Here is a 24,485-nt window from a genome sequence, read left to right on the forward strand (position 1 = left end):
CAGATCATGAAGTCAAGAGAGAAAAATGTATTATTCACCCAGGCTGAAAATTCATAAAAAGGTGTAGTGATGCAGTAAATGAAATTAATTTCTGCAGAGTGTGGTGGCATCTATTGTACTCTGAGCTGGCGAGTTTTTATTCAAAGTTTAATTCCCTGAAAACAGTTTACTATGAAGAGAATAAAAGAGCTAAGTATAGCGTATACAGCATAAAAGTAGCCCACATTTTGACTGAAATCAGGATTTGTTTTTATCTGGTTCCAGGATATCTTAGACTGCTGCCTGTTAGTGGGGTTTTCACACCACAGGAGAGCCAAGCTCAAAAATGGGGAAGCACCATCTTGAATGAATCACATTTATTATCATCGATCTACCACCAGATTCGAGCTCCAGTCTCATTCAGAAGTGCCTCTGGAATATTGCCCCCTCTCGCTCTTATGGTCCGGCTGCCATAGAGACTCACTGACTTCAAATGAGGGCAGAGGCCTGAAGCAGGTCCATACTCTTAACACTTCAATTCATTCAGTTGAGTTTACTTGAGCAGGGTCTCCTACAATATCCATAATTCACTTTATTTGTAACTCAGTTTCTCAGTTTTTAGCATTGATTCTGTTCAAAATTAATCACTTGCTTTGCTACACAGATTTACATACACATGTAGACATACACACATGTAGACTGCTATCCAGCATACACATAATACATTCTCTAAGAATCAAACCCATTAAGGCATCAAAAGTGCTTTCTTTCAACACTACTATAATAAAAGTGGTTATACTTTTTTAAATATCTGTGACTTAAGATTTACTGTACAACATTTTTTAGTTAAATGCTAAAGGTGTGGGAAAACAGATACAGCTCAGATCATGATATTTTTGCTTGGCAATATTGTATCAATACACTGTGCCAAATATTGATTTTTGGCAGCCTACTATAATTAGAAAATCAATAGCATTTTTCAATGAGCAGGACTTCTCTATGAAAAAAAATAAATAAATAATATTATTTCATATTATTAAATCAATGTGATGAAGTACCATGATTTGTCAGGTATTTAATTCATTTGATTTGAAATAGAAAAAACAGCGATGCCTGTCTGGTTATGTTATTCATTAGTCATCACTGAATTGATTTTCCAGAAATTGTCTCATATGATAATATCAATATTGTGAAATAAAATTACATATGCACTGACAGAGGATTTTATCTATATCATCCACCTCTAAAGACTCATATGAATAATTTATTTTCAAACTGGCAGTTTGCATTTATGTAAATTACTTTCTTTTTGTTAAATAAAATGCCTCCTACCACTTCTTACAATCTCTTACTGACTGAAGGAAGCAATTTCATCATGCCTTCAGACAAGATAACATATATTCATCTTAGTTTTAATTTCCAGCGACCATGAAACATAAGCCTGAAATGTACGCTCACACTACAAGTATTGTCACATTCTTTTATCTTATTATCACACCAAGTTTTTATGTAAATTACTGTTTGACACTGAATTAATCCAAAGGAAAAATCAGAAAATCTAATTTCATCATTGGTAATGTCTATAAATGGCATGTTACAGTTGCTTTTCTGGGTTTTATAGATTGTGTTGTATGTAAAAAGAACAGCACTCTCTGTGAAATAAAGCTCCACTGAAAAGTGGCAAAATTGTGAGTAGCATGATGACAAAATATAGTTATCAAGTCCAGGTTAAAGACAATTGAATTACCCTGTCCAGGAGAGAAGGGGTTAAGTTAAGAATTTCTCTAAATAACAGTCCCTGACATTGTTGGTCTTTTTACTCGTCCTCTCTCTACTCAGTTTGGACTTAATGCTTCAGCCAAGTTTAGCACACTGGACAGTAAAAGCTAAAAGGCAGGCTGATCCTCCGCTCTCTGTGAAAGGTTGACACCTCTATCTTTGAGATCTATTGACTCAGGAACAGCTTAGGCCCCTCACACATTTGGGCCATGACTGTCCTTTCTTTATTTGAGTTACGGCACATTTAAAAGGGCCCTTTATTCAGCTGACATGACCTAGATTAGAGGGCAAAAGGGAGCAAAATCACGCAAATAGAATTAAAGGATGTTGAATGATGGAGGACTGTATGAACACTCTGTAATGATATATGAAAAGGAGAAAATAGCTTTGAGCAGAGAACGGTGAAGTCAGCAGGTACTCTTGTCAGCTTAATACTCCAGATGATATGATCTGTTTAAAGGTTAACTTTCAAAATCAGCATAATGAAGGATTCCTGCAATCAAAGGAATTCTGGATGTATTGGGACATCTTCTTCCTTTAAACACATCTAAGTCGTATTTAAAATGCAGAGCAAAAGTAGGCTACCAACTGTCAGACAACTATCTGAGTACTTTTTACTTTCTATGATGAAGTACATAATATCACCTCATGCAATCCATTCTACTCAAAAAATGTAGTCCAGGAATGAAATATACTGACCTTTAGAAAGTGATTGATAATGTCACAAAAATGACCGTATATCTATAAAGGTGCTCATTTAGAAATGACTGGAGGTAATTAAATTTCACAGCAGAGCACTTTGAGAGATCTTATGTTGACATATGAAAGGATGATCATCAACGACTGTGTTTTCTTGGCAAAACATGTAGACCAATGACTGTATTTAAGGATGAACAATGCATCAACTTCCTCCCGCTGAGGCCAAGATATCCTGGACACAGCCGCTGTCATCTTGCACTGGTGGTGTCATTAAAAGCCGGAGTCTATACACTAGCATTCTCTGCAGTATTGAGTTACCACCATCCACCAGTAATGAGCATCGTCATTGATCGCGTGCACACTGATTAGCGGACACAGCTGTCAATCATGACGTCAAATCCCCTTTTTATTAGGGATGGGAATCAAGAACTGGTTTCATACATGAACAAGTTCTTGTATCCAATCCATCGAAATGATATGTCATGTTTATTTATTCCTTTCATCGACACAGGCATGTTTTGCCTCAAAGTTGTGCAAAACAATGACTATAGATGGGTACCGAAACCTGGTATTAAATGGGTCCGAGGGCCGAATTATTAAAGACCATAGTATTGATACACTCTGATGTTAATAGCTCTGCTGATTTTTTCTTGTTTGTTTAGGTTACATAAACATTATCTTGCACAGTTTTGCAGCAGGATTAGGACATATGTCTATGATGCATTTTCACTCTTCAATCCAGGCGAGAGCTGTGTGTTGGAGCCTGGCAGCCTGCTGCATGTGTGAGGGGCAAGGCCGGGTCAGCTCTGCCAATCTGTGTCTCTCTCTCTCTCTCTCTCTCACACACACACACACACACACACACAGGGGCCCTGTTCTCAGTGACAATGGTGGAGAGAGCAAAATGCTCCAAAGTCTGCTGCTCATTGCCACAGGTGCAACTATTTAACATGTGCGGGTGAGGACACGAGCAATCTTTCAAAACATCTCGCAAAAGTGCATCACATACAGGTGGAGAATTGCACCATTTTCATCCACCGAACTTGTTATTCAGCTCCCATTACCTTCACCTCACATGTTATAGTCTAAAATAGCGATTTATTCAAAACAAGGCTTATTCTGTTCTTATTTTTCATGTTTTCTTTTAACTTAAACCTCCCTCAAAACGTACAGATAAGAGTAAGAGAAGCAGCTTTGTTAAATCTTAACCACACCCATCCCTAACTATGACGTCAAACTCATGCGGCTACGCATGAAATGGTCTTCTTTTCACAAAGAAAGATGACAAAATGCATGTAAAATGATTTTAATTCAAGTCAGGATGGAAACACTGCAGCAGTAAGCTGAAGTATCCTTCTATTCAACATGGGCTTAAATTTCAGGAATGCCATGTACTTGATACTTTACGCACGAGTTCCACTGCTTCCCAACTGAGCAGTACATCCATTATCGAGGGTAAATATCCTGTTATAAGAACATCAGCCCTATGCAGACAGGCTTAGCAGATTTTTTCTCTGACTAAGAAAACCTGGATGAAAATGACTGCTCTACAAACATTATCTTAATTCATCCATGATGACAATAAAACTGTGTCTTCACTGAAAACCTGTGTAGGCCTATTGTTTTTCTATGGAGAAAATTGATCATGAATGAATAAGGGAATCAATAAACAATTTGGCTAATATAGTACTAGTAATGGCATTGGTATTGAAATATTGCAACAATTTTCACTCCTACTTTGTATAGTATCAAATAGTTAAAACTACGGTTGTCAGAAAAATGAACACTTGAACATACATCAGGGTGATGAGAAGAGAAGAGAGATAGAATAGAGAAAAAGATAGAGAAGTAACTTGACTGAAACAGGTAATTATTAGAGTTATTAGGGTTCAAGCCTCTTAAATTGGAAGATTTTGCTTCTTTCCTTTGCCATGTATGACTATAAACTGATCATATTTCGGGTTTGGACAATTGGTTTAATGAAACAAGCTATTTGAGGATTTCACCTTGGGCTACAGGAAATAATAAAGGAAAAATGTCCCTACATTGTAATATTTTATGACAAAAACAACCAATAGAGGAAATAATGGAAATAATTGGTAGTTGCAGTCCTGGTATCAACAATTAAGGAAGAAATCTAGAGAACAATTATTGTATTCTGAATTAAATGGTCACCTAAACATGCTTTCTTTAGCCTATTAAACCTAGAAACCTGATGAATGATAACTGTTATGATGAAACAACACGTGAAGAAATGTACGCTTATTAGTTTATACAAGCAAGTTTGCGCTTTTGTTTTTAAGGTGTTATGACTTGTCAACAGAAATCACCAAATTGGAAGCAAACTCAATTACTGTGTTAAATCACATCTGTCTGCATGTTGAAGTGGGAAAAATGCATCAAGCTCGATTGATCTCACCGCTGCTCTGCCATCTGGATCTCCTCTCCATCACCCAAATCACCCACTTTCAACTATTTCCACTGAGGCTTGGGACCCAAATTGAATATGTCCAAACAAGATGACATAGATAATTCCCACAATCGCCCCGACCATATGTTACCACACTTGGAGGCTGCTAAAAGATTTTCCAACTTTGAAATAACTTCCAGAGTTGGAACACTGCGTGACAGTAATGGATAGATAAATATATGGTTCACAGCGTGGCGTGAAGTAGCGACGTAAAGCTTAATGCCCTGAATAAAACCACACATTTCTCCAAGCTCATCACTTTTTAGCGCACTTGCCAATCTAATGTCAACTCTGCACTCCTTTTAGCCTGATGAGCAGTCTGTGTGCATGAAACATGACAGCAGTATAAGTGTAAATAAACACACTTGCAAGAGCATCTGAGAGAGAATGCACAGACCATTTTGTTTACAGTCATAAACTCTGGCTTCCATCAGTGTAAAACAACAACATGACAGGTAGATCATAGGAAGATCAATTCAACATATATGTAATCAAAGAGTGTATTTGTTTTTCTTTTTTTTTTTGTCTCTATTTTTTCTCCAAACATCTTTTTGCTGATTTTCCCCAAAGATGATAAGTGCTGGAGGCGTTCCATTTTGCACAGCGACAGAATTGCATTAGCCAGGTTCTGTACTGAAAAACCAGTTGGGCTAAATGAGAAGCCATTACTGAGTTGGAAATATGAAAAGGTAATAACTCAAACTGTGGGCAAATGGCAATGAACCTCAGACCATGATTCAAAGGTGTGTGAAAAGTACGAACTTATTCTAAATCATGGGGATGCCATGCTATTGACATGCAGAGTGAGTCGTATTGGTTCAGTAAAAGGCTGAGGCATGGAAAATTACACGGCAGGGAATTCAGCAGAATCACTGTACACATATATGTAAGTCATAAGTAAGGCAAGTCTACTGCAGCATTCATGTCATAAAAGATTCAAATGTTTACAGCTTGCAAACATTCTCGTCCTCAGACAAGGCAAATCGAACGTATGATTGCAGTATTGGTCATGTGAGAGTTACAAATGCTGCATTGACATGATAACATTATATCTATTAAAGGGATATGTTGCTGATTTTCAACCAGCTTTGCATCATATCAGTGTTGATAGTTTGTGTAAATGAACTGCGGTAAACTTTGTTCCATCTCACCAGCACCCAGATCTCAAAGCTGCAGGATGACGTCATGATTTCCTGGCTCTAGGACTGTTACTCGCACTACAGATTGTACTTCCACATTTTAGTATGCCCGCTACTACGGCTGCAAAGAGTCAGACACATTCCTCTCTTTCAAACTTGGACCAAACTTAGATCAGTCTGTAGAACAAGCAGTGCCGATCAAATAACAAACAACAATCTGTTACAATACTGTCTGTATCTCACCTAAAATGTCTTCAGAAACAAATTTTGATGCACAGTTTGGCTGTCATACAAGAATTTCAGAACAGAAAGTGGGCGCCATATAGTTTCTTGAATTTAGAAGAAGACTAATAACACTGAGCTCAAACAGAAAAACAAAGCAGTGCTGATCAAATATGAACCAAGAGTCTGTTATTGTATTGTCTATTTTTCGCCTCAAGTGTTTTGAGAAGCATATTTTAGCTTATCATACAACTGTAATCAAGATTACAGTTATTTGTAGGTCCAGTGCAGCGCAGTGCATTGTGGTAGTTGGAGGTTTTCTACCTCTTGAACAAAAGCAAATATGACTTTGCCTTGTTTTATCTGGTCATATAGGTTCATTTTTTTAAGTATTTGTGTTTTTGTACTACATGAACAGCCTTGTTTTATGAAAAGATCATATATTGATCATGGTTTTGGGGCACTTTTGTATTAATAAGTGTTAAATCTGATAAATAGGATATTTCAGAAAAAGAAACAACATGGACATTTACATGAAGGCTGTTTACGAATCAATGTGAAGTGAACGCAGCATTCAGCTCTAAGTTTTAGGTCAAACCCAAAGTTGATACCAGCAATGTTGCTAACAAAAATATATTTTTTGGATTGTGAACAAACTGTCTTTTTAAACACAGATCAACTCGACTGTGAATACAGAATGCATCCTCAATACAGAGCCTTTACCAAACACACTCTCTAAGCCATATTTCAAGTCAAGTCTAAAACACATCTCAAGTCCTGAATATCAAGTTTTCCGTCATTTGTAGTCTGGAAACTTCACATACTCTTTGAAATCTGATCAGCACAAGACCTGCTGCACTCCCTTCCTCTGATTTACAGGTTGGAGCACTCACTGTGAGCTTTTTATAAACCTCCCATCTGACACCTTAATTCCCACTCATTTTCACTACATTTCTTATGCATTAATGCTTTGGTGAGCATTTCTGCAGTTTCCTTGACTATACAGCTCATACCTGAAACCAATATGCATGCTTCCAGGTTGGAGACTCTTGTGGTAAATGTCAAAGGTAAGCCATCGTACAAGTCAAGCACTTGAGCGGAGCTTATGACCACGAGCTCCAGTCATGCATGCAGTCTATTAAAGCAGACCTACAGTATACTGTTACTGTACAGCTTCATGGCTCTGTCATAAGTACTGCCTGGGACCAATTTTCCAAACAGAGTACACAGATGAATCTGGAGTGATCCCTGGAAATAAGAACATAATGGCATACGCATTTATAAATCACACCCATGGAAGGAGGTGTTACACAGTCTCTTAAGGTGTTTTTCAATTATAGAGCTTGTTATCATCCTTTTTACCCTTATGTTCATAAAGCCAAAGAATTGTGCCTTGATTTCAGGAATTACCTAGCTGTGTAGATATCAGTGATTAGACAAATGGGTTCTAGCTTGTAACTTGTACTACATTATAATGGTTAGTAACAGGAAGAAAGAATAGGATGATGATTAGGATGACTAATTAGTCAAGGAATTATGCTTTTTTGATTTTTGGTATGGATGTATTAAGTTATGTATGTCAGCATTTCTGTACAAGAAGATTTGTATAGGTTTTTATTATTATTATTATTATTATCATGCTTTTATAATTCAATTGTATGTTTTTCTGATATGTTAATGTTAATTATTCAAAATGAATAAAAAAAAGGATCGTGTGCATCACAGTCACCAGTTCACAGTCATCAAATGGTGAATAATAATAAGATAAGAGTGAAAAACTCATACTTTATTGAAGTATTTAATGACAAACCAAACATGAATTTCTTCAATTAAAGCTTCAATTCAAACGTGAGGTCAACGATGTATTATAACCTTACACTGAATAAACACATTTAAACCTCTGAATAATGTATTAAATGTATTAAATGAAATGAAGTACTGGCATCACTTGAAATTGCCTGCTTTTGCTGTCGTAGTTCAATAAATAGTCAAACCAACTGAACATGATTCATAATTGTGATGCTTTTTTGGAGGACATACATTAGACTGAACACACAAGGCTCCAAGGGCCTTATCTTTTCTTGTATCAGTAATAGTAAAGGAGGCTATAAATGCTTGTATCAAGTGGGTACATCTTCTTTCAACAGACTATAAATTTATATAAGAATGAATCTGCACAGTCAAAGATGTGTCTGTTCATGTAAATACTTGTGATTAAATGTGATGAATCATTATAGTTAATCCGGTGGAGAGAAGGTTTAAAAGAGGAAGTGAACTGCGGTGAACTGATGAAGAGAACTCAAAGCTCCAACACGTCATCAAAGTAAGGAGAACCTTGAACCAGCCGAGCTGCACCTGTCCTTTGAAAACTGGTGCTGGCAAAGACGAGAACAGAAGTCTTTTCAACTGGCACTTTTTCAAGTTCGGTGTGTACCAGGTCTAAACCGGTGTGTACCTCTTCCAGGAAATAACCACAGCCTGGCGCTCTGACATCAACGAAAGCTGTCCCCTTCCCCTGCTTATTTAGATTTTACATAACACCAGATTAAAGAAATACATCACCCCTTCACTGAACACAGGAGCTGCTGGTCTGCCACTGCCTTGAGTAGTCAGTTTGTGTTATTTTGCGATTTTGGTGTTTTAAAGATTTGGTTTGGATTCAGCAAAGTCGCACAATAAAACAGACTAATTTGTCCAGGTGGTGGTAGAGCACTCAATGAGGCAAAATCACTGTTTTTGTCATTGGAGTCTGGATTTGAAGAGAGCATAGAAAAGTGTGACTTTTAGTTCAGTTCCCTGTTGGAAAGGGCTGTCTGGGAAATACTGGATAAACGAGGCTTGGATTATACTGCATGAGTTGCGTGAGAGTTTGTAAGCTGATGTTTTGATATAGTTGTCTGAGAGTTGCAATACAAAGATGTCACGCTATCCTGCTGGAGACCCGCAAAGGAATCATGGCAGAGAGGAAGAAACTATCTAAAGTGTGGCTTCATTTCATTTTGTAACGTCTCTAAAATTATTATTTAAATTATCGGTGGAAACAGGAATATGCTGAAACCTTTGCTTATGCAACATGAGCTTAAATTCCAGAAGTGAGGGTCGCCCAGTAGCTCAGATGGTAGAGCGGGCGCCCCATGTGCAGACGCTATGTCCTCACCACAGCAGCTCAAGTCCGGCTTCTGCCCTTTGCTGCATGTCGGCCTCCCACCCCCCCCACCCCCCTACACACTGTCTCTCTTATCTAATAAAGGCACAAAAAGCCCTAAAAAAATAAATATAAAAAATATATATATCCAGAAATACCATGCATTTGACACAAGTGGCACTGTCATCAGGAATTTTCTCAGTTTTCTTTGTGCACTGTGGAGGCATATGAGAAAAACAAAGCCTTCTTCACAAATTCAGCACGTCATGAGTAAATAATATATAAGGTTAATTTGGAGATTAAGTACTCCTTTAACTGTAACCTTAAACAGTATTACATCAAGAGGGTTTCGATATCAAAAACATTTATTGTCATTCAAAAACATGAGGCTTATTGGACGGGAACGAAACTTTGTACTGAGGTTCCAGTAAGCAACAATAAAATAGGACACTAAAATCTAAAACCAGCAGAAACAATAAATAAATACAACGAAATATAACAAGAGTCGAAGATTAATAAAACAATAGTGTAAGGATAAAAACAGTACAAATCTGAAAGTGCAAATGCACTTGATCATCACTCTGCAATGAAGCAATGCCAGAGATTTTCAATTTCTGTCATGCTTATCATGAACATATGTTGTTATTGTTGTTGTTTAATCAAATTCTTAATGGTGATTGATCATAGAGGTCCCTAAAATTGTACTAGCATATTTCACATTATCACAGTTGCTCAAAGGTATACTATGCAGGGTTGCAGGTTACTATTTGTAAACATGCTCACCAGTGAAAGTAAAAGCCAACATTAGATTTACTCCTGTTTGGTGTTTCATGTCACTATATTTCTGTGTCTTCTGGATGCCTGTTGCTTATGGTCTGGCACCTGATCGCTACATTTTTTATAAAGCCTGACCTCACCTGAGTGCTGTGAGGGTACATGCCCATAAACAAGCAAAGCACAGAAAATAAGAAAATACAGACAGACGGCAGAGTCTTGGCAGAATAATGCACCACCACACACTTTTAGTGGGTCATAAATGATGATTGAGGGGGTTTACTTTTATGGGAGTCTTTACATTGTTTTTAAAGAAAATCCTGCATAGTATGCCTTTAATATTTGAGGCTAAGAGGGAAGGGAGGAGGAGACATACGGCGAGGTTAAAGCCTTGCACTCGTGCTCTGGATTCATCATGCTAACTGGTGCATGACTCAGTCCCAAACACAACAGCTGGTGGTCTGAAGAGCCCGAGGTAGAGCCCCAGGGTGCGAGATGACCAGCCCACTCATTTACCGGCAGCTTACACAGGGGACGGGAAACAGCGGGGTTCTGGGAGCAGGAGACGAGGCTGGCTTCTTTACAGATTCTAGCACCCTCCAGGAGCAACAGAATGAGGGTGCGCCAAGAAGCATCACAATGGCAGATGTTTCATTTGACACATGAAGAAATTTGAGGGCCCAAAAGATGTAAACACTGGACACGGGCTCATTAACCCATCCATTCCAATAACCCTCTCCAAAATGCCTGCACCTCCCATCCAACAGGCCTTGAATTAATGGAACCATGAAGGCTGGAAATATTCTCCCTCAAGCCCCATCGACATCCTCAGAACGACTTTAAACTGGTCCTCTCCTGACATTAAGGTTACACGAGCTTGTCACATTTGTCATGACAGCGAGGCTCCCTGGAGATGCACTTTGTGGCCTCATTCAAGTCAGTGGTGTGAGCCTAGATATCTTTTCCTGCAAGGCTGCTCTGCACTCTCATCAGCTACAAGGATAGGTGATTTAAATGAACTGTTGGTTCACCCCTGCTGTTCTTCTTAACTTCCAGATGAATTCTGATGTCCCTCTGCAGCACTTTGCAAGTCCTATGTCAAACATGCTTCATTATAAGCCAGTTCTATAAGAAAATATATAATGCGCTGCACTGTCATACATGCAAAATACATCCAGTTCTAAAGAGCTGTTACAAACCACAGTAATATAGTAGTGCACTAATTATTGAAGTAGATTTTTAGCTGTAGCTTCAAGGAATAGTTCTGATTTTTTGAAGTGGGATTGTATGTGGTACTTGCCAATAGACAGTATATTACACATAATAGGTGTCAGTCAACACGCCCCCAGTTTGGAGAAGCAGGCTGGAGTTCAACGTGGAAGCTAAGCGAAGTACTGCTGTGAGGGGTCAGCAAAACTAAAAAAAAAAACAGTATCAGTTTAAGTGTACACTTTTTTGAGAGTATTTTCAATGCTTTACTTAAATGTCACACAGTGATTTCCAGTGGTGAAAATAGGGCATTAAAAGCCAAACTTCAGAGGAAAACAGTAAATTAACCCATTGAAACCTGAGTAGATTGGCGTGATGTCTTTGAAAAACATAAGAACGCAGCAATAAGCAATGAAAGAAATGACCCCAAAAGAAAGTAGCATGAAAATACAAGAAAACTACCTGAAAATTAGTTTTAAAGAGAGAGCGAGGGAGAAAAAATGTAAAAAACAAAAACAAGTAAATTATCTAAAAAATGCTTTGAAAATTATAAAAACATGATCTTAAATATGTAATAATTATAAATATCAATTTCCCCTTGTTTTTCCCAACATATTTTTCCCAAACTTTTTAAGAATATTTTTTTTGCATTTCTTGCAATTTTGTGGAACATTTCTTACCACAATGCTCATTGCCTATCCCCCCAGGTTTTTGAAAGAAATCCTACCAATCTGCTGAAGGTTCACAGATTAAAATAAATACTTGTGAAAGGCATCTGAAAGCAGCACATTAAGAGTGATGTCACTCCAGTTTTGAAAGTGTTAACATCACTGAAAAGCTGCTGGTTTACTGCTGTCTCAAACAGTTAATTTGGTTGTGTTATTGTGTGACTTTCGCATTTTAAACGGTTTATTCGGATTCACCAAAGTCACACTAGAACACAAACTAACTAATCGATACAGTGGTAGACCAGCAGCTCTTGTGTTTAGTAAGCTAAAATTACTGCTTTTGTCAATGGAGTCTGATTTGACAAAAGGGTTTGAAGCCGTTACAACTTTCTTTTTGGAACGGTCCTGTCTGACATTAAGGTAAAACACCAAAAATACCCTCAGTGTAGCATTCACTTAAACTGATACTGATCTTTTGGTGGAGCTTTTTTTAGGTGGCAAGAATACGTTGCCGCTGACCCCTCTACAGCAGTTCATTACTTAGCTTCTGTCGGACATCCCAGACCGCCATCTGCTGTATGTCACACAGTGACTTTGGATAAATACCCAATTAACCCCACTTAAAAAAAAAACAGAACTATGCCTTTAAGAGGTACTTCAATGGTTTTTAATATCTCAATTATCATCTTCTCTCTCATATTGTGTTGTTAAAGATTGACTTTTTTTGTTACATTTTTGCAGGAATCAATCATCATAAAATCCATTAACATCAGTATAATTTTGGCTCTCACAGATCACTGAGCAAAAGGAGTGCAGGGCCTAAACCGGAGTAAAAAGGAAATGAGGCAACACGAGGTGAAGGAACATAGGGCAAACCTCTGACACGTGAGGGAGTGTCACTGCTTCCCCCAAGGCATTTCACTGCAAAGCCTATTATTTAATGTTATAATTAAAGCCCAGAAATGTGACCCGGGGTTAAGATCAGCCCTCTACATTTCTGCATTAACATAAAAATAATAACGATCTCCAATTAGTCTCTCCACCTCAAAGCCGCAAACGAGATCACACTAAACTGGGTCATGAACTCATGTAATCGGTATAAATTTCCTAATTTATAACTAGAACAACATGCTTTCCTTGCATGTCTGGTCCTGGCTAACAACTACTGCTCTTTGAAAACACAATTTGCAAGAAATCTGTATACTGTTAGGGGTGTTGCAAGGTTGGCACTGTGCTTTTCTACTGTCTTGTTACTGTGTGAGAAATTATTATCTATTCACTTGAGAGATGCAGTCATGCAGTCTCCTGTTACGCCCACTGCAATGCTGTTGTCATGAAACTATTGAACTCAAATGCCAGTTTACTGATTGCACACTTAAGGTAAAAATTGTACCATGCTGCCACAGAACATTAGGATACAACGTTTTTCCCGTCATCCAATTTGCAAATGTTATGGTGATCAAGTGCATAGGACTTTTAGTTCATTTCTGAGACATGAGAGAGGCAGGAATAACACATAGCTTTACACAAGCAGCTTATACAGAGAGCACAAAGCCCCGCTTTTTCTTTATCACTGAATCTCCTGAACTGAACCTTCACTGAACCTCCAATATTGCAGGGCAAAAGATAGCACAAAGCACCCACACAGCATCAGAGCCAAAAACATCTCAATCTAGTCACCGGGTATGTTGCACTCACACTGTAGTCCAATTATGATCCTTATTTCAGTCAGGGAATAGTCTTGTTAGGCAATATACTGTGACAACAACTATATTTACCATTTACAGACAATAAATTATAAACAGCAGCTTCAGCACATGCATTAAATTTTAAAAACACCACATACGGTGACTGCAGGTCTATGAATCCTGGGTGATGGTTTGCTGTGACAGGAAGTTCTTTGGTCTCTGGCAGTTAGTAAGTATCAAACAGAACTCTCCACTCAGCCAAAAGTTGATTTCACTCTCTGGGTAGGGTGCTGCCCAGATTGGAGAGAAAGTTACATTGCCTTCTACTTCGGGTCGTGGAGTCCAAAGCAATGTCACAGATTTCTCTTTGGTCTAGAGGACAAAATTAATTGATTTTCTCTTGAAAAGGGAAAAGAAGTGCTGTTGCAATGAAACTATAGACTGGGACCACGATCAATTGAGAATAGAATTAATTTACGTACTCGAAAAAGTTTTTAAAGTGTTTAAGGATAAGTTTGGTGGCACAATACAGAATATTTTCAATAACACATCTCGAGTGACCACCCCAACTAACAATTAATGTGATGCCACTTCTAAGTATTGCATGTGTAGCCATAGCCTGATATTACGTCTATCAGTATCACAGGGATCCATCGTTGTCGAAGAACATTTAACATGAGCCACACTTTTACAATGACTGACATTCCTATGAACATGGGCACTAGGAATGGGAACTGAAACCTAGTAATAAACTGGGTGTGGCTCAATTATTAAAGACTACAATACTGATAAGCACTGACATTACCTGTTCTTTTATTGGTACTCTCAGTGTAATTTATTATTGCACTGCAGCCTTTTCTCTGCCCTCTCAAAAACACACACACACACACACACACACACACACACACACAACATGAGGTTAAGTCAAAGAACAGGAGAGAGGCAGTAATAATAATTACTTTAAGTAAGTATAATAAAGCCTTAGTGAGTAAAAAGCCAATACTTTATCATTATGTGTTCAACAGGAATAAACATGTTAACATGGAGAAAAGCGATATTTCAGTCTGTACTGTCAGCAGTTTCTTATCCACCACCAATGACATAATGCTTTAAATAAACACAGTGAGCTAGCTCGGCAAGTAGCAAATTGTTCCAAAAAAGCTCAAATGAAAGCTGTCTGTGACAGACTGTTCAGCTTGCTACATATCTTAAATTTTACCAGCAGTCCCTGCAGGCAGTGAAACACATCAGCAGCAGAGGGAGAAGGACAGAGGACAAGAGAAATGACAAATACCAACCAAAGTCTGTGTCCTTCATTCTGTCTAAACACCACATATTGTGATGTCAGAAATATGATTTCTTGTATTCTCATTTTAGATTTGTTTCCAGTGAGAATTAATTAAGTTTAATTAGTAAATTTGCTGTTGTAAATATTACTGTTGCTGCTGTTTGCAAAGCAGATGTACATTGAATTATCTTACAATATCTGTCCATTGTTTTTTATTATTATTTTATATTATTTTTGTTTGTTTGTTTTTGCTTTTGTTGTTATGTGTTATGTACAGTTGTTATTGTTTGTATATATAATGCACTGTATATGTTAAGAATGTGTGCCTGACCCCAGGATGAATAGCGGCAGCTATGCTGCAGCTAATGGGGATCCTAAATAAAACATAAAGATAAGCTTAAGAAACAACATTTAGTAATATTTAAAATATTCCGTAATGCTGTTCTGAATTTATTCTTTTTTTTTTGTAAATTATGTATTTATATACAGTTTAGAAAAGCTAATAATTTTGTAATAAAAAATAAAATCAGTAAGGAGTATTGATAAAATCTTAAGATACCTATTTCTAATGGGCTCTGTAATTTCATCAAGTCAGCTCCATGTATGCAGTCCTGATGTCAATACTACAAAGGGCGACAAATCTACTACTGGAAATAGTCTGTGAAAATAACAGATATTTACGAGTGCAGTTCTCTACGATATAGTCCAACTCTTATAGAGAAAATGACATGATTTTTTCAAAATGGAAGTGTATATTTGTGACCTGTTTTAAGTGATTTACGTCAGTAGGAATGAATGGGCTTGCGGCTGAGAGCCATAATCATGCTGGGGAATTCAGTAAGTATTGATTGAGTATCACCAGCCTCATTCTTTGCTACTCTTTAAAGACACCCCCACATGACCTTACATAAAGGTTGACCTTGTTTTTCAGTCCTTGCTTCTTCTTTTTTTATTCCAACCAGTACAAGTGTTACAGTATCCAAATATTCAATTTCTGCCTCAACAATTCAGTGACAAAAGTATGACTATATTTAGAGTCCTGAATGATGTTCACAGGCCTTAAAGTTAGCCATTGATGTACTGCTGTGGCTTTGTTTGTACTAAAAAATGTCTGCATGTTGAATCATCTGCAGTATTGATTTTGATTCATCAAAAGCCCCCCGTGGTTTCACAACAGTAAAACCACCACGAAGGCCTTTCAGGGCTCGAAACTGTCTATGTTTCTTCAACACAACAACAGTGTCACTGTCAAGTTTGTACCGCCAGTGACACCACCGTTGTCTGCATTTGTTGACAGCATCTGATGTTTCCATGACAATTTTGGCACACCATGTTTATCTGTGCTTAATGCTTGTTTACTTCCAGGTCTCGGAGGGGCAGCTTATTTAGCAAATCACCTCAGCCATGTGTACTTGTCTGTGTCTGAAAAACAAAAACAAAAAGTCCCCGGTGTGAAATATATTTGCATCCTTGACACCTCGATATGACATACCCATGCGGGTTTTCCCAAAAGCACTGTGTGGCGCTCATCTCTCTGAGCCTTATCATCGGTGTCAAGCTTGGGACTTCTATTCAGAGACTAGCCTCGAGAGGCAAGAAGTCTCTGTGGGCGAAACAAAAGACCAGAGCAATCAACACAACAGAACGCCTTGGTTCTCAAACATACTTACAAATAATGGTAGGAAAACCACAAACACCCTCTTGGCTAGAGGGTGAAAATAGAAGTGATTAGCGTTGTCTATGTAGTAAACAGTGTGTTTTATAGGCTTTAGGTCAATCCTCAGGGTCTCCTACATAGACACTGGAAGGAAGGCTACCCTCTGATCATTAATACCCACCGACTATTCTCACATGTCAGCAATGATCTGACAATGTGACCCCCAGCATCCTAAACAACATCCATGCACCACCCTCACCCACTGACAGAGAAATCCGAGGGGACGCACTTTTCCCAGTGGTAGAGTGGAGGAGTACCACATGTGACTTTTCCTTCTGTCACCTCCTGCGGCACTTTTTTTCATCTGCTAATGTATTAACAAGAGAAGCAAAGCTGAACGCTTCTTCTTTTTTGTAGAAACGAGTATAAAAGGGGGCATGTAGCTATACTTGTGTGCAACACAAACAGAGAGCCAGATCACTAATCCCTCAAATTCAGATGGATTACATCCTACCTGACTCCCTCCTCATATCCCGCATAGAGTTACCACTCAAGCCATGATTTCAACACATGGTTAGTCAAGGATGCTCTCCATGCCTATATGCTCACTTTGACTGAGTAAATTTGTTTATTTTCTTGCTTATTCTCTGTGCTCCTGTCATCTAATCCCTAGACATACAATTGCATCCATCCGTAGACTTTTTGCTGTTATTTTCTAGTTCCTCTCGAGGCTTGAGAGGGGAGAGATCCGTAATCCCACCCTCCATTACTGATTTAGGCCAGCAGTTGATTGAAAACTGGAAGAAGTGCTATAGCAGTCTCCTACGCTAGCCGGAGGCTTTTCACAGTACTCAGAAAACACCATACATGGTGCTGAGGAAGGCTGCCAGGGAGCTTGCACACCATATGCATTTCAGACATGAATGCCTGCAGAGGGTTGACACGTTCTTCAGGTCAGGACAACTGTCAGATACTCTCATTTGCTAAATCGGACAAAAGGTGGGAAAGCACAGCTGGATGATTCACACTGAAGCTCATTTGAATGTTCTATGCATACAATCTGTCTCGCCCGATAAAAAACAAAACACTTTTTGTCATTTTCTGCCACAATAGAGGTGCAAAGCAAAGGAAAGATCGGGAAAGCAGGGCTAAACTGCTGCACACACACAAACACATCCGTGTGCGCACACACACGCAGCCTAATCTCCCTCACATCTCATTAACTGTTCTCTCTGAAGATGTATACAGGCTGGCAAGAGACTTATTTCCAATTTGGCAGAGCCAGGAGCATCTTAATGGGCTTTGGAAAAAAATGCCCTACAGAATTTTTATATGGATATTTGCTAGGCTAGGGCTTTTAGAGTGGTATTCCCACACTTTCACTAAAGGTCTCATGTCATTCCATTATTTAGTGATTAGGCATCTGGCTGCAAACACATCTAAAATTACTGAGAAATTTATTTTGCATACCTGCCCTGCATGTCAAATAGACTCAAAATAGATCAGTGCAACAAACAGACTATTGATTAACCATGTCACTTCCTGTTATGTGCCACATCGGATCACTTCAAATCCCTGACAGAAACGCTGGCACAGATTGTATGTTTATTACTAAATATCTTTAAAACTAAAATGTTCATTCTTGTGATGAAATCATGAGGGAACACAACAATAATAAGCTGTAATTACAGCTTTAATTCTGAATAAATTGTATCATATTCTTGAATTACGTGCAATTTTAACCAATTAAATCTGAGGCGTGTATCTTTTATGGAAGAAAATGGGCTCAAAACGGCTTGAAAAATACGAAAGATTTTGTTGTTTTTAAGTTCTGATAAAGTATATTTTAAACAGCCTCATAAGAATTGTACATTTAGATGTTAATAAGTGTTGTAAGAGTTTATTTTAAGAGCTATGGTGATGTCTGTGTTGAGAAAGCTCAGATGTTGACAATATTAACTGTGCCATACACAGAGGGTTCACAAGGGTCCTAACATCCATTTAAGTACAAACAGCAAAGATTTCTGATATGTGGGCTGTGTTTAAGGGAATCTGGGGACCGCATGCATCTCACAACCTGCAAAGCGCAGATTACAGCGATAGGCAGAGCAAGCTACAGCTTCAGGAATTCACAAGAGGAAAAATTATGCTGGCTTGTGTAGCAGCTAATAACTGTTCTGTTAAAGAGAAATCAAATGATATTCTTTAAAGTTGCCACCGATGAACCCCAAAGGTAGTTGTTATTCTTGACAAAGGAAATATAAGACTCAGGAACGGCATTAATAGGAACTGGAGCACATCAAGTGGTTTTGTTTCAAAGCCCAAGCAAAGAGCCGAGTCCACCCATGAGAATCCCAAGCGCTCCTTGTAAGTAGCTGTTGATATTAACAGCAAAGCCTCGGAGCAAGAGCTCCCTGGCAGGGCCTGACTGAAGCATTCAGAAGCCATTGTGTTTATGAACAAAGGCCTGACAATCAAGCAGCATTGTGTGCATGACACTATAACTAACGTCTGACACATGCACACAGGGGTGAGGCAGGCTGTATTGCTGGCTGGCTGCTGCGTAAAACACCAGGCAGGCAGGCGATGGCACACTGACACGAGAGTGGAGGAATCTGAAGTTCGACCCGGTGGAGTTTAATGAAGCTGTCCTACAGCCAGTTATAGACATTTTTCAGTCATGTGTTGAAACACCACCACGCTGTTCTACCCCCCCAGTAAGATTTCTCTCACTGGCCTCTGCCTCCCACCACTCTGTACTTAGGTCAGCTGAGGCACTCGAGAATCCTTAGGCAAAAAGACAAAGTAGCACTCTTTAATCAATGAAGTGGGCAGTATGGTCGACCTCTAACCGAGCCAGCCAACTCTGCCAACGACATTATGTCTGTATCAGCCTAACACTTTTCAATCCCAGAATAAAACTCTGTATGATGACAATTTGCCAAGCGCAGCAGCGAGTATGACAGAAATGTTATACTGCTGAGTGTGCACACATCTCTTCATGGCAAACACACATATGCAGATCTGACTGTCTCTGAGGCAGCGGGAGACTGTACATGAATGTTCGGCTTTCTACTGGTGTAACATTTGTAATTGTGAGATGTTATTATTAGCAACGCCACTCTAACTGGGAAAAAAAACACTTATTGTGTACCGTACACTAAATGGAAAGCATAGTGAAAATGTATTTTCAGGACAGTTTTACAGATTTAAATAAAAGGAGCCATGGAGAAATGACCTCATTTCCTGGGGTAATCTTTGAAACATAAATTTTGGGTTTCTGCTCCGATGGTTTACCAGGTTCTTTGTGTTCTGTATAGGTTTTATGGCTCTGGAGCCCATAAGACCCATTTAAACACTGCTGTAGTATTTCAATAATGGATGGCCTGCAGGATTTACATAGTAGCTGTGTTAATGTGCTCATTCAAAAAGATCTAACTGAATTCCAAAAAAAAAACTTCTAATCATATTTTTACAAACGCACATAAATAAATAAGGATTTATCTTTAGAACAATTATTAAATTTACTGAAATGATATGAGATTATTGTTTAATCAAAGTTAAGTGTGGGTTCAACTTTTAACCTTTTGTATTTTCACATGCAGAATCTAACATCTGTGTTTGTCACCTCTTAAATAATGCATCTCAGTTTGTCAGTGGCTGTCAAAATAATTAGCTTATGCAAATGGGGGCTTACCACCTGAGTTAGCCTCTGCAGAAGTATTAAACCTGTGTGTTTAGTATCTAGAGGAAAAGCAGTAGCATGACACGGCAACTGATGGAGGGATGAGCGCTAACGCTGCACATGCAGCTTTCCACACGTTTGTATTAGCATAGCTAATTAGGCATAATTGAGTGCTTTCTACTATCCCATCTCTTGAGGCCGATATCTAACTTGTGTTGTATTCATGGAAAGGTTATTTGGAGGCAACAAAATCCAATTACGCACAGCGTACAGGCTGCGCATGAATTGTAATGAGGATTTGATCAGAGCTCCAAAAAAACTGCTCTTGATCTGTGACGTGGCCAACAGACCTCTGTCTTTAACTTGCTAAAGTTCCAAGTATTTGAGATATTTTATATGACATGGAAGAATAAATACTGAAATCTCTTATAATCCATTAAAAGTATGATCTCTATTCTTGTTGTGGCAAATGGAAGCTGTCCAGAGCTGCGGGGAGGTGGAGGCCAACAAAAACTCTATGGTCAAACACTGAAAAACGGCATGATTTTCACTCCTACAAGAAATGTTAAACAAACTGAAAACAGCTGCACAAGACAAGTCCAAGATTCTGTCTCAGTCAGGATACAATAACATAATCAAATGTGACCAGATATATAAACCAAATACAAACCAGATAATCAAAAATTGTCAGATGAGCCATGTTCATTTTTCACTTGATATGTCATGCTAATGTCAAACTGAATCAGCAGACTCTTGCACAAAAGAATTCCTGCATTACGAAATCATATTTGGGACTAGCTCATAAAGAATCCACAGATCCACTATGAAAAAAAGAAAACCATCACTTTACAACACTGATGATAAAAAAAGAAAAGGGGGCAACATCAGAAGCAGGCATGTCTGTCTAACTTCCTGTGCTCTCATATCAGAAACGAATAATGAAATAAAATAACAGAGAGGCAGTGCTGCATTACTACTTTTAAAAGCATATCATGTAAGTGTTTAAGAAAAAAAGACTCTGCACACATTAATTATTCTAACCACAGTGTCTGGTATTTTTTATTTGAGCAGACTGCTGCTGAAAATGTCTTTTGAGTTGCTGCTGAATGTATGTTGCTACTGGAGCAGAATGAGTGTGGGAATAAAGTTTTTTGCTTTCACATATTTTTCTACAGCTTCTGGTGCAGATTTTCCTGATGGATGTGCTCTGTTTTTTTAACATACAAATTGTCCTTTTTGCTGCACTATAGCAAGTTGTTATTTGGTTCATGTTGAAAAAGGTCCGACTAATCAAGGAGGGCACTAATTTGAAAATTTGCCACGTGGACAAAATTAGCACTCTTAATGCAAGGATCCCTAACACACAGACTTACACACACTCGATCAACAAAACTATCAAATTCCCATCCAGCCAAAACCCTGTTTAAAGCAAATAAGGCGGCTCTATGATCATTACTGCCTGACATTGCCAATTACCAATGCAGTATCTCTATTTTGTCTGTAAGAGGCAAAAGAGGGATTAACTTCAGGCCTCTCTGCTTCCCCTCTTCCCTCTCATGAAGCTGACTATGTTTACTGACTAATCTCCTTTCCTGCTTTGACCATAAATGTGATTACCACCACACAAGAGATAATAAAACCCATATCTCTGCTGTACCAAAGAGCATGAATTAAAACCTAAGCTGTAGCCTTGAGGAATATCGAAAAGAGGAGGAAAAAAAAGAAACCCTCAGCAAAAAAGGAGTGTTTCGTGCTGAGTGCATACAGCCCCCTACTGGTAAACAGCATTCACTATTTAGCCAAGTACAACACAACAAGCTCCATGATCTTCTGTTGAATGTGAGCAACAGGTATGCAGCCACTTTGAAAACATATCTGCTGGTGTTGCACCGAAGTCAATACTTTGCCGTCTCCATTTAAGCTGTTTTATTTTTGAATGATCTCAAAATTGGGGGACTCCAAGTGCATTACATACTGATGTTTCACATGTGAGTCTTGGGCTGTTAGTTCTGGTGTTAAATGGGTTATCTATTAATTTGTAACATGTGGGTAAGGTCAAAACTTTAAGGCAAGAGACAAACTTTGTCCAAAACAGGTGAAAGGGTTTTTTGCCAGTGTTAGTGTGAGTTAAATTTATTGACAATAACAATTTCAATTTAGCTTAGGATTCATGAATAAAAAACAAATACTAACAATGTAAGGATGGATATATGTACACTTAATTTGCAGCATGATGGGTGGATCATTTTAATGGTAGTGTTGATTTTAAATCCAGTGTTTTGTGTCCACTTATTGGAACATTATTCATGAAATGCAGCTTGCTATAATTGATCATAAAGCAACACAGACATGGAGAGGCTCATACTGACCTTTAGATTGCAAAGAACCATTTATAGTTCCACTTTATTGCAATGGCATGTCTTTGATTTGTCACAATTCTTGCAACAAGCCAAACAAACTGGATTCAAATCAGACCAATGCTTTGCTAAAGTCTATTATGAAAAGTGGCATGTTGCAGAACCATACTTTTGGTATTTTACTCTATTTGGATCGTCTGAGAAAATGGGATGACCGGATGTTACTGACAGCTTCAATGCTCAAATGTCTAACAGAGATCATGTAGTTCAGGTTGTGTGTGTCATCAAATTGTTTAATTTGAGGGAGAAACAAGACATCACACGTGGTGGAGGAGAGGGGAGGGTGAAACGCACCGATCGCTTGTCAATCTCGCCTACCTGATATTTCCTGATGAGGCACATTGACGAGGCTGAATCCTTTAGCGTTATAAGCTTGCCTAGCCTCGCTACAGCTCCGCGCTTTGCTTTCACCAGCAGATGACAGGGACAGCACCGACAGAGTACATAAGGCGACTTGCAGTCTCCACATCGCATACATCAGTGAAATCCTTGATAGTGTTTCACAGGGAATACGAGGTCCGTTAGAGGGGAAAAAATCAGAAGAAGGGTTTGACTGAAAGATTGCTCCAGTGAGCAAGCTGTCAGATATTCATCAAAATAAAACAAAAAAATAAAACAAAATAAATCACTCCTCACTATAGATACTGGTACGTCCACCTCATTGCAAAAGCTTCGTGTGTCCCCCTCCGAAAAAGAAAAAAAGATTCACCCCGGCGAGTCCGATTGCTCCCAGCTTGAAGAAATCCGTTTGAAGAAGACAGTTGCTACCTGGTGTTCTCTGTGCAAACAACTTCTCCCGCACACACAGCAGCCGCTGTGTTCGTGTCGGCGTGAGGAAAGCCAAATGCAACGGAGACACACGCTGCACAGCGAGCAGAGCGCGCAAGGGCAGGGCAAAACATGGATTGGAGTGGCTGCGACTTCAGCTGCTCGCATCCAGGGGCGCGTGCTGCTGTCCTCTGCCTTTATGCATGCTTGGTAATGCGCACCACAGCGCGTTAGTGTGCAGACACATGTTGGTGGAGGCGCGGGGACTTGGAGGTAGTGTAGGCGGAGTAAACCTACACACCGAGCAGATTATTTTGTTTTGTTTCAATCCACAAACTCACAGAACCCCTGCTGACTGTTCACTGTCTATTGATGACAGTAACCTACGAAAATGATACAATAAGATAAGGAAAAGATAAAAACACTTAAATGTGCTGTTATAGCTTTATTAATTATGTGCTAATTTGCCAAATCCCCCACCACCACCACCACCCACACACACACACACACACACACACACACTATTTTCCCATCATTTTAGGTCACCTCATGACAAACTGTTTACTTTTAGTTATGTTAAGAAATAGAAATATATGAAGCATGCACATATTCATACCTATCTCTTATATTTCTGTCAGATAACATATCTCTCCTATATTTTAACACTTTTTTGATGTAAAATGTACATTATGCAACAATATATAGATAGAAATTTAAGAAAAAATGACATATTTGTCATATATAAAATATGTGCATATGAAATATGATGTAGATTTTTTTTGGGCAACACTAGGCACAAAGAGAACATTAAGAAGAAGGTCATTTCACACAGCTAAACACTGTCTGTCAGGAGCTGACCTTATATGATGAAATAAGTGAAAAAAATATTAAAATCAGG

General features: G+C 38.6%; 1 protein-coding gene across 1 annotated transcript in view; it reads right to left on the reverse strand.

Moving 5' to 3' along the window:
* Window positions 1–23,630, reverse strand: part of gpc6a (glypican 6a) — a 190,949-nt gene extending 167,319 nt beyond the window's left edge. Inside the window, exon 1 of the mRNA XM_042493211.1 lies at window positions 23,138–23,630. Coding sequence (XP_042349145.1) covers window positions 23,138–23,297 — 160 coding nt within the window. The 5' untranslated portion in view covers window positions 23,298–23,630. The remainder of the gene's footprint in view (window positions 1–23,137) is intronic.
* Between the last annotated feature and the right edge of the window lie 855 nt (window positions 23,631–24,485).

Source organism: Plectropomus leopardus, chromosome 1, assembly GCF_008729295.1.
Source record: "Plectropomus leopardus isolate mb chromosome 1, YSFRI_Pleo_2.0, whole genome shotgun sequence".
NCBI lineage: Eukaryota > Metazoa > Chordata > Actinopteri > Perciformes > Serranidae > Plectropomus > Plectropomus leopardus.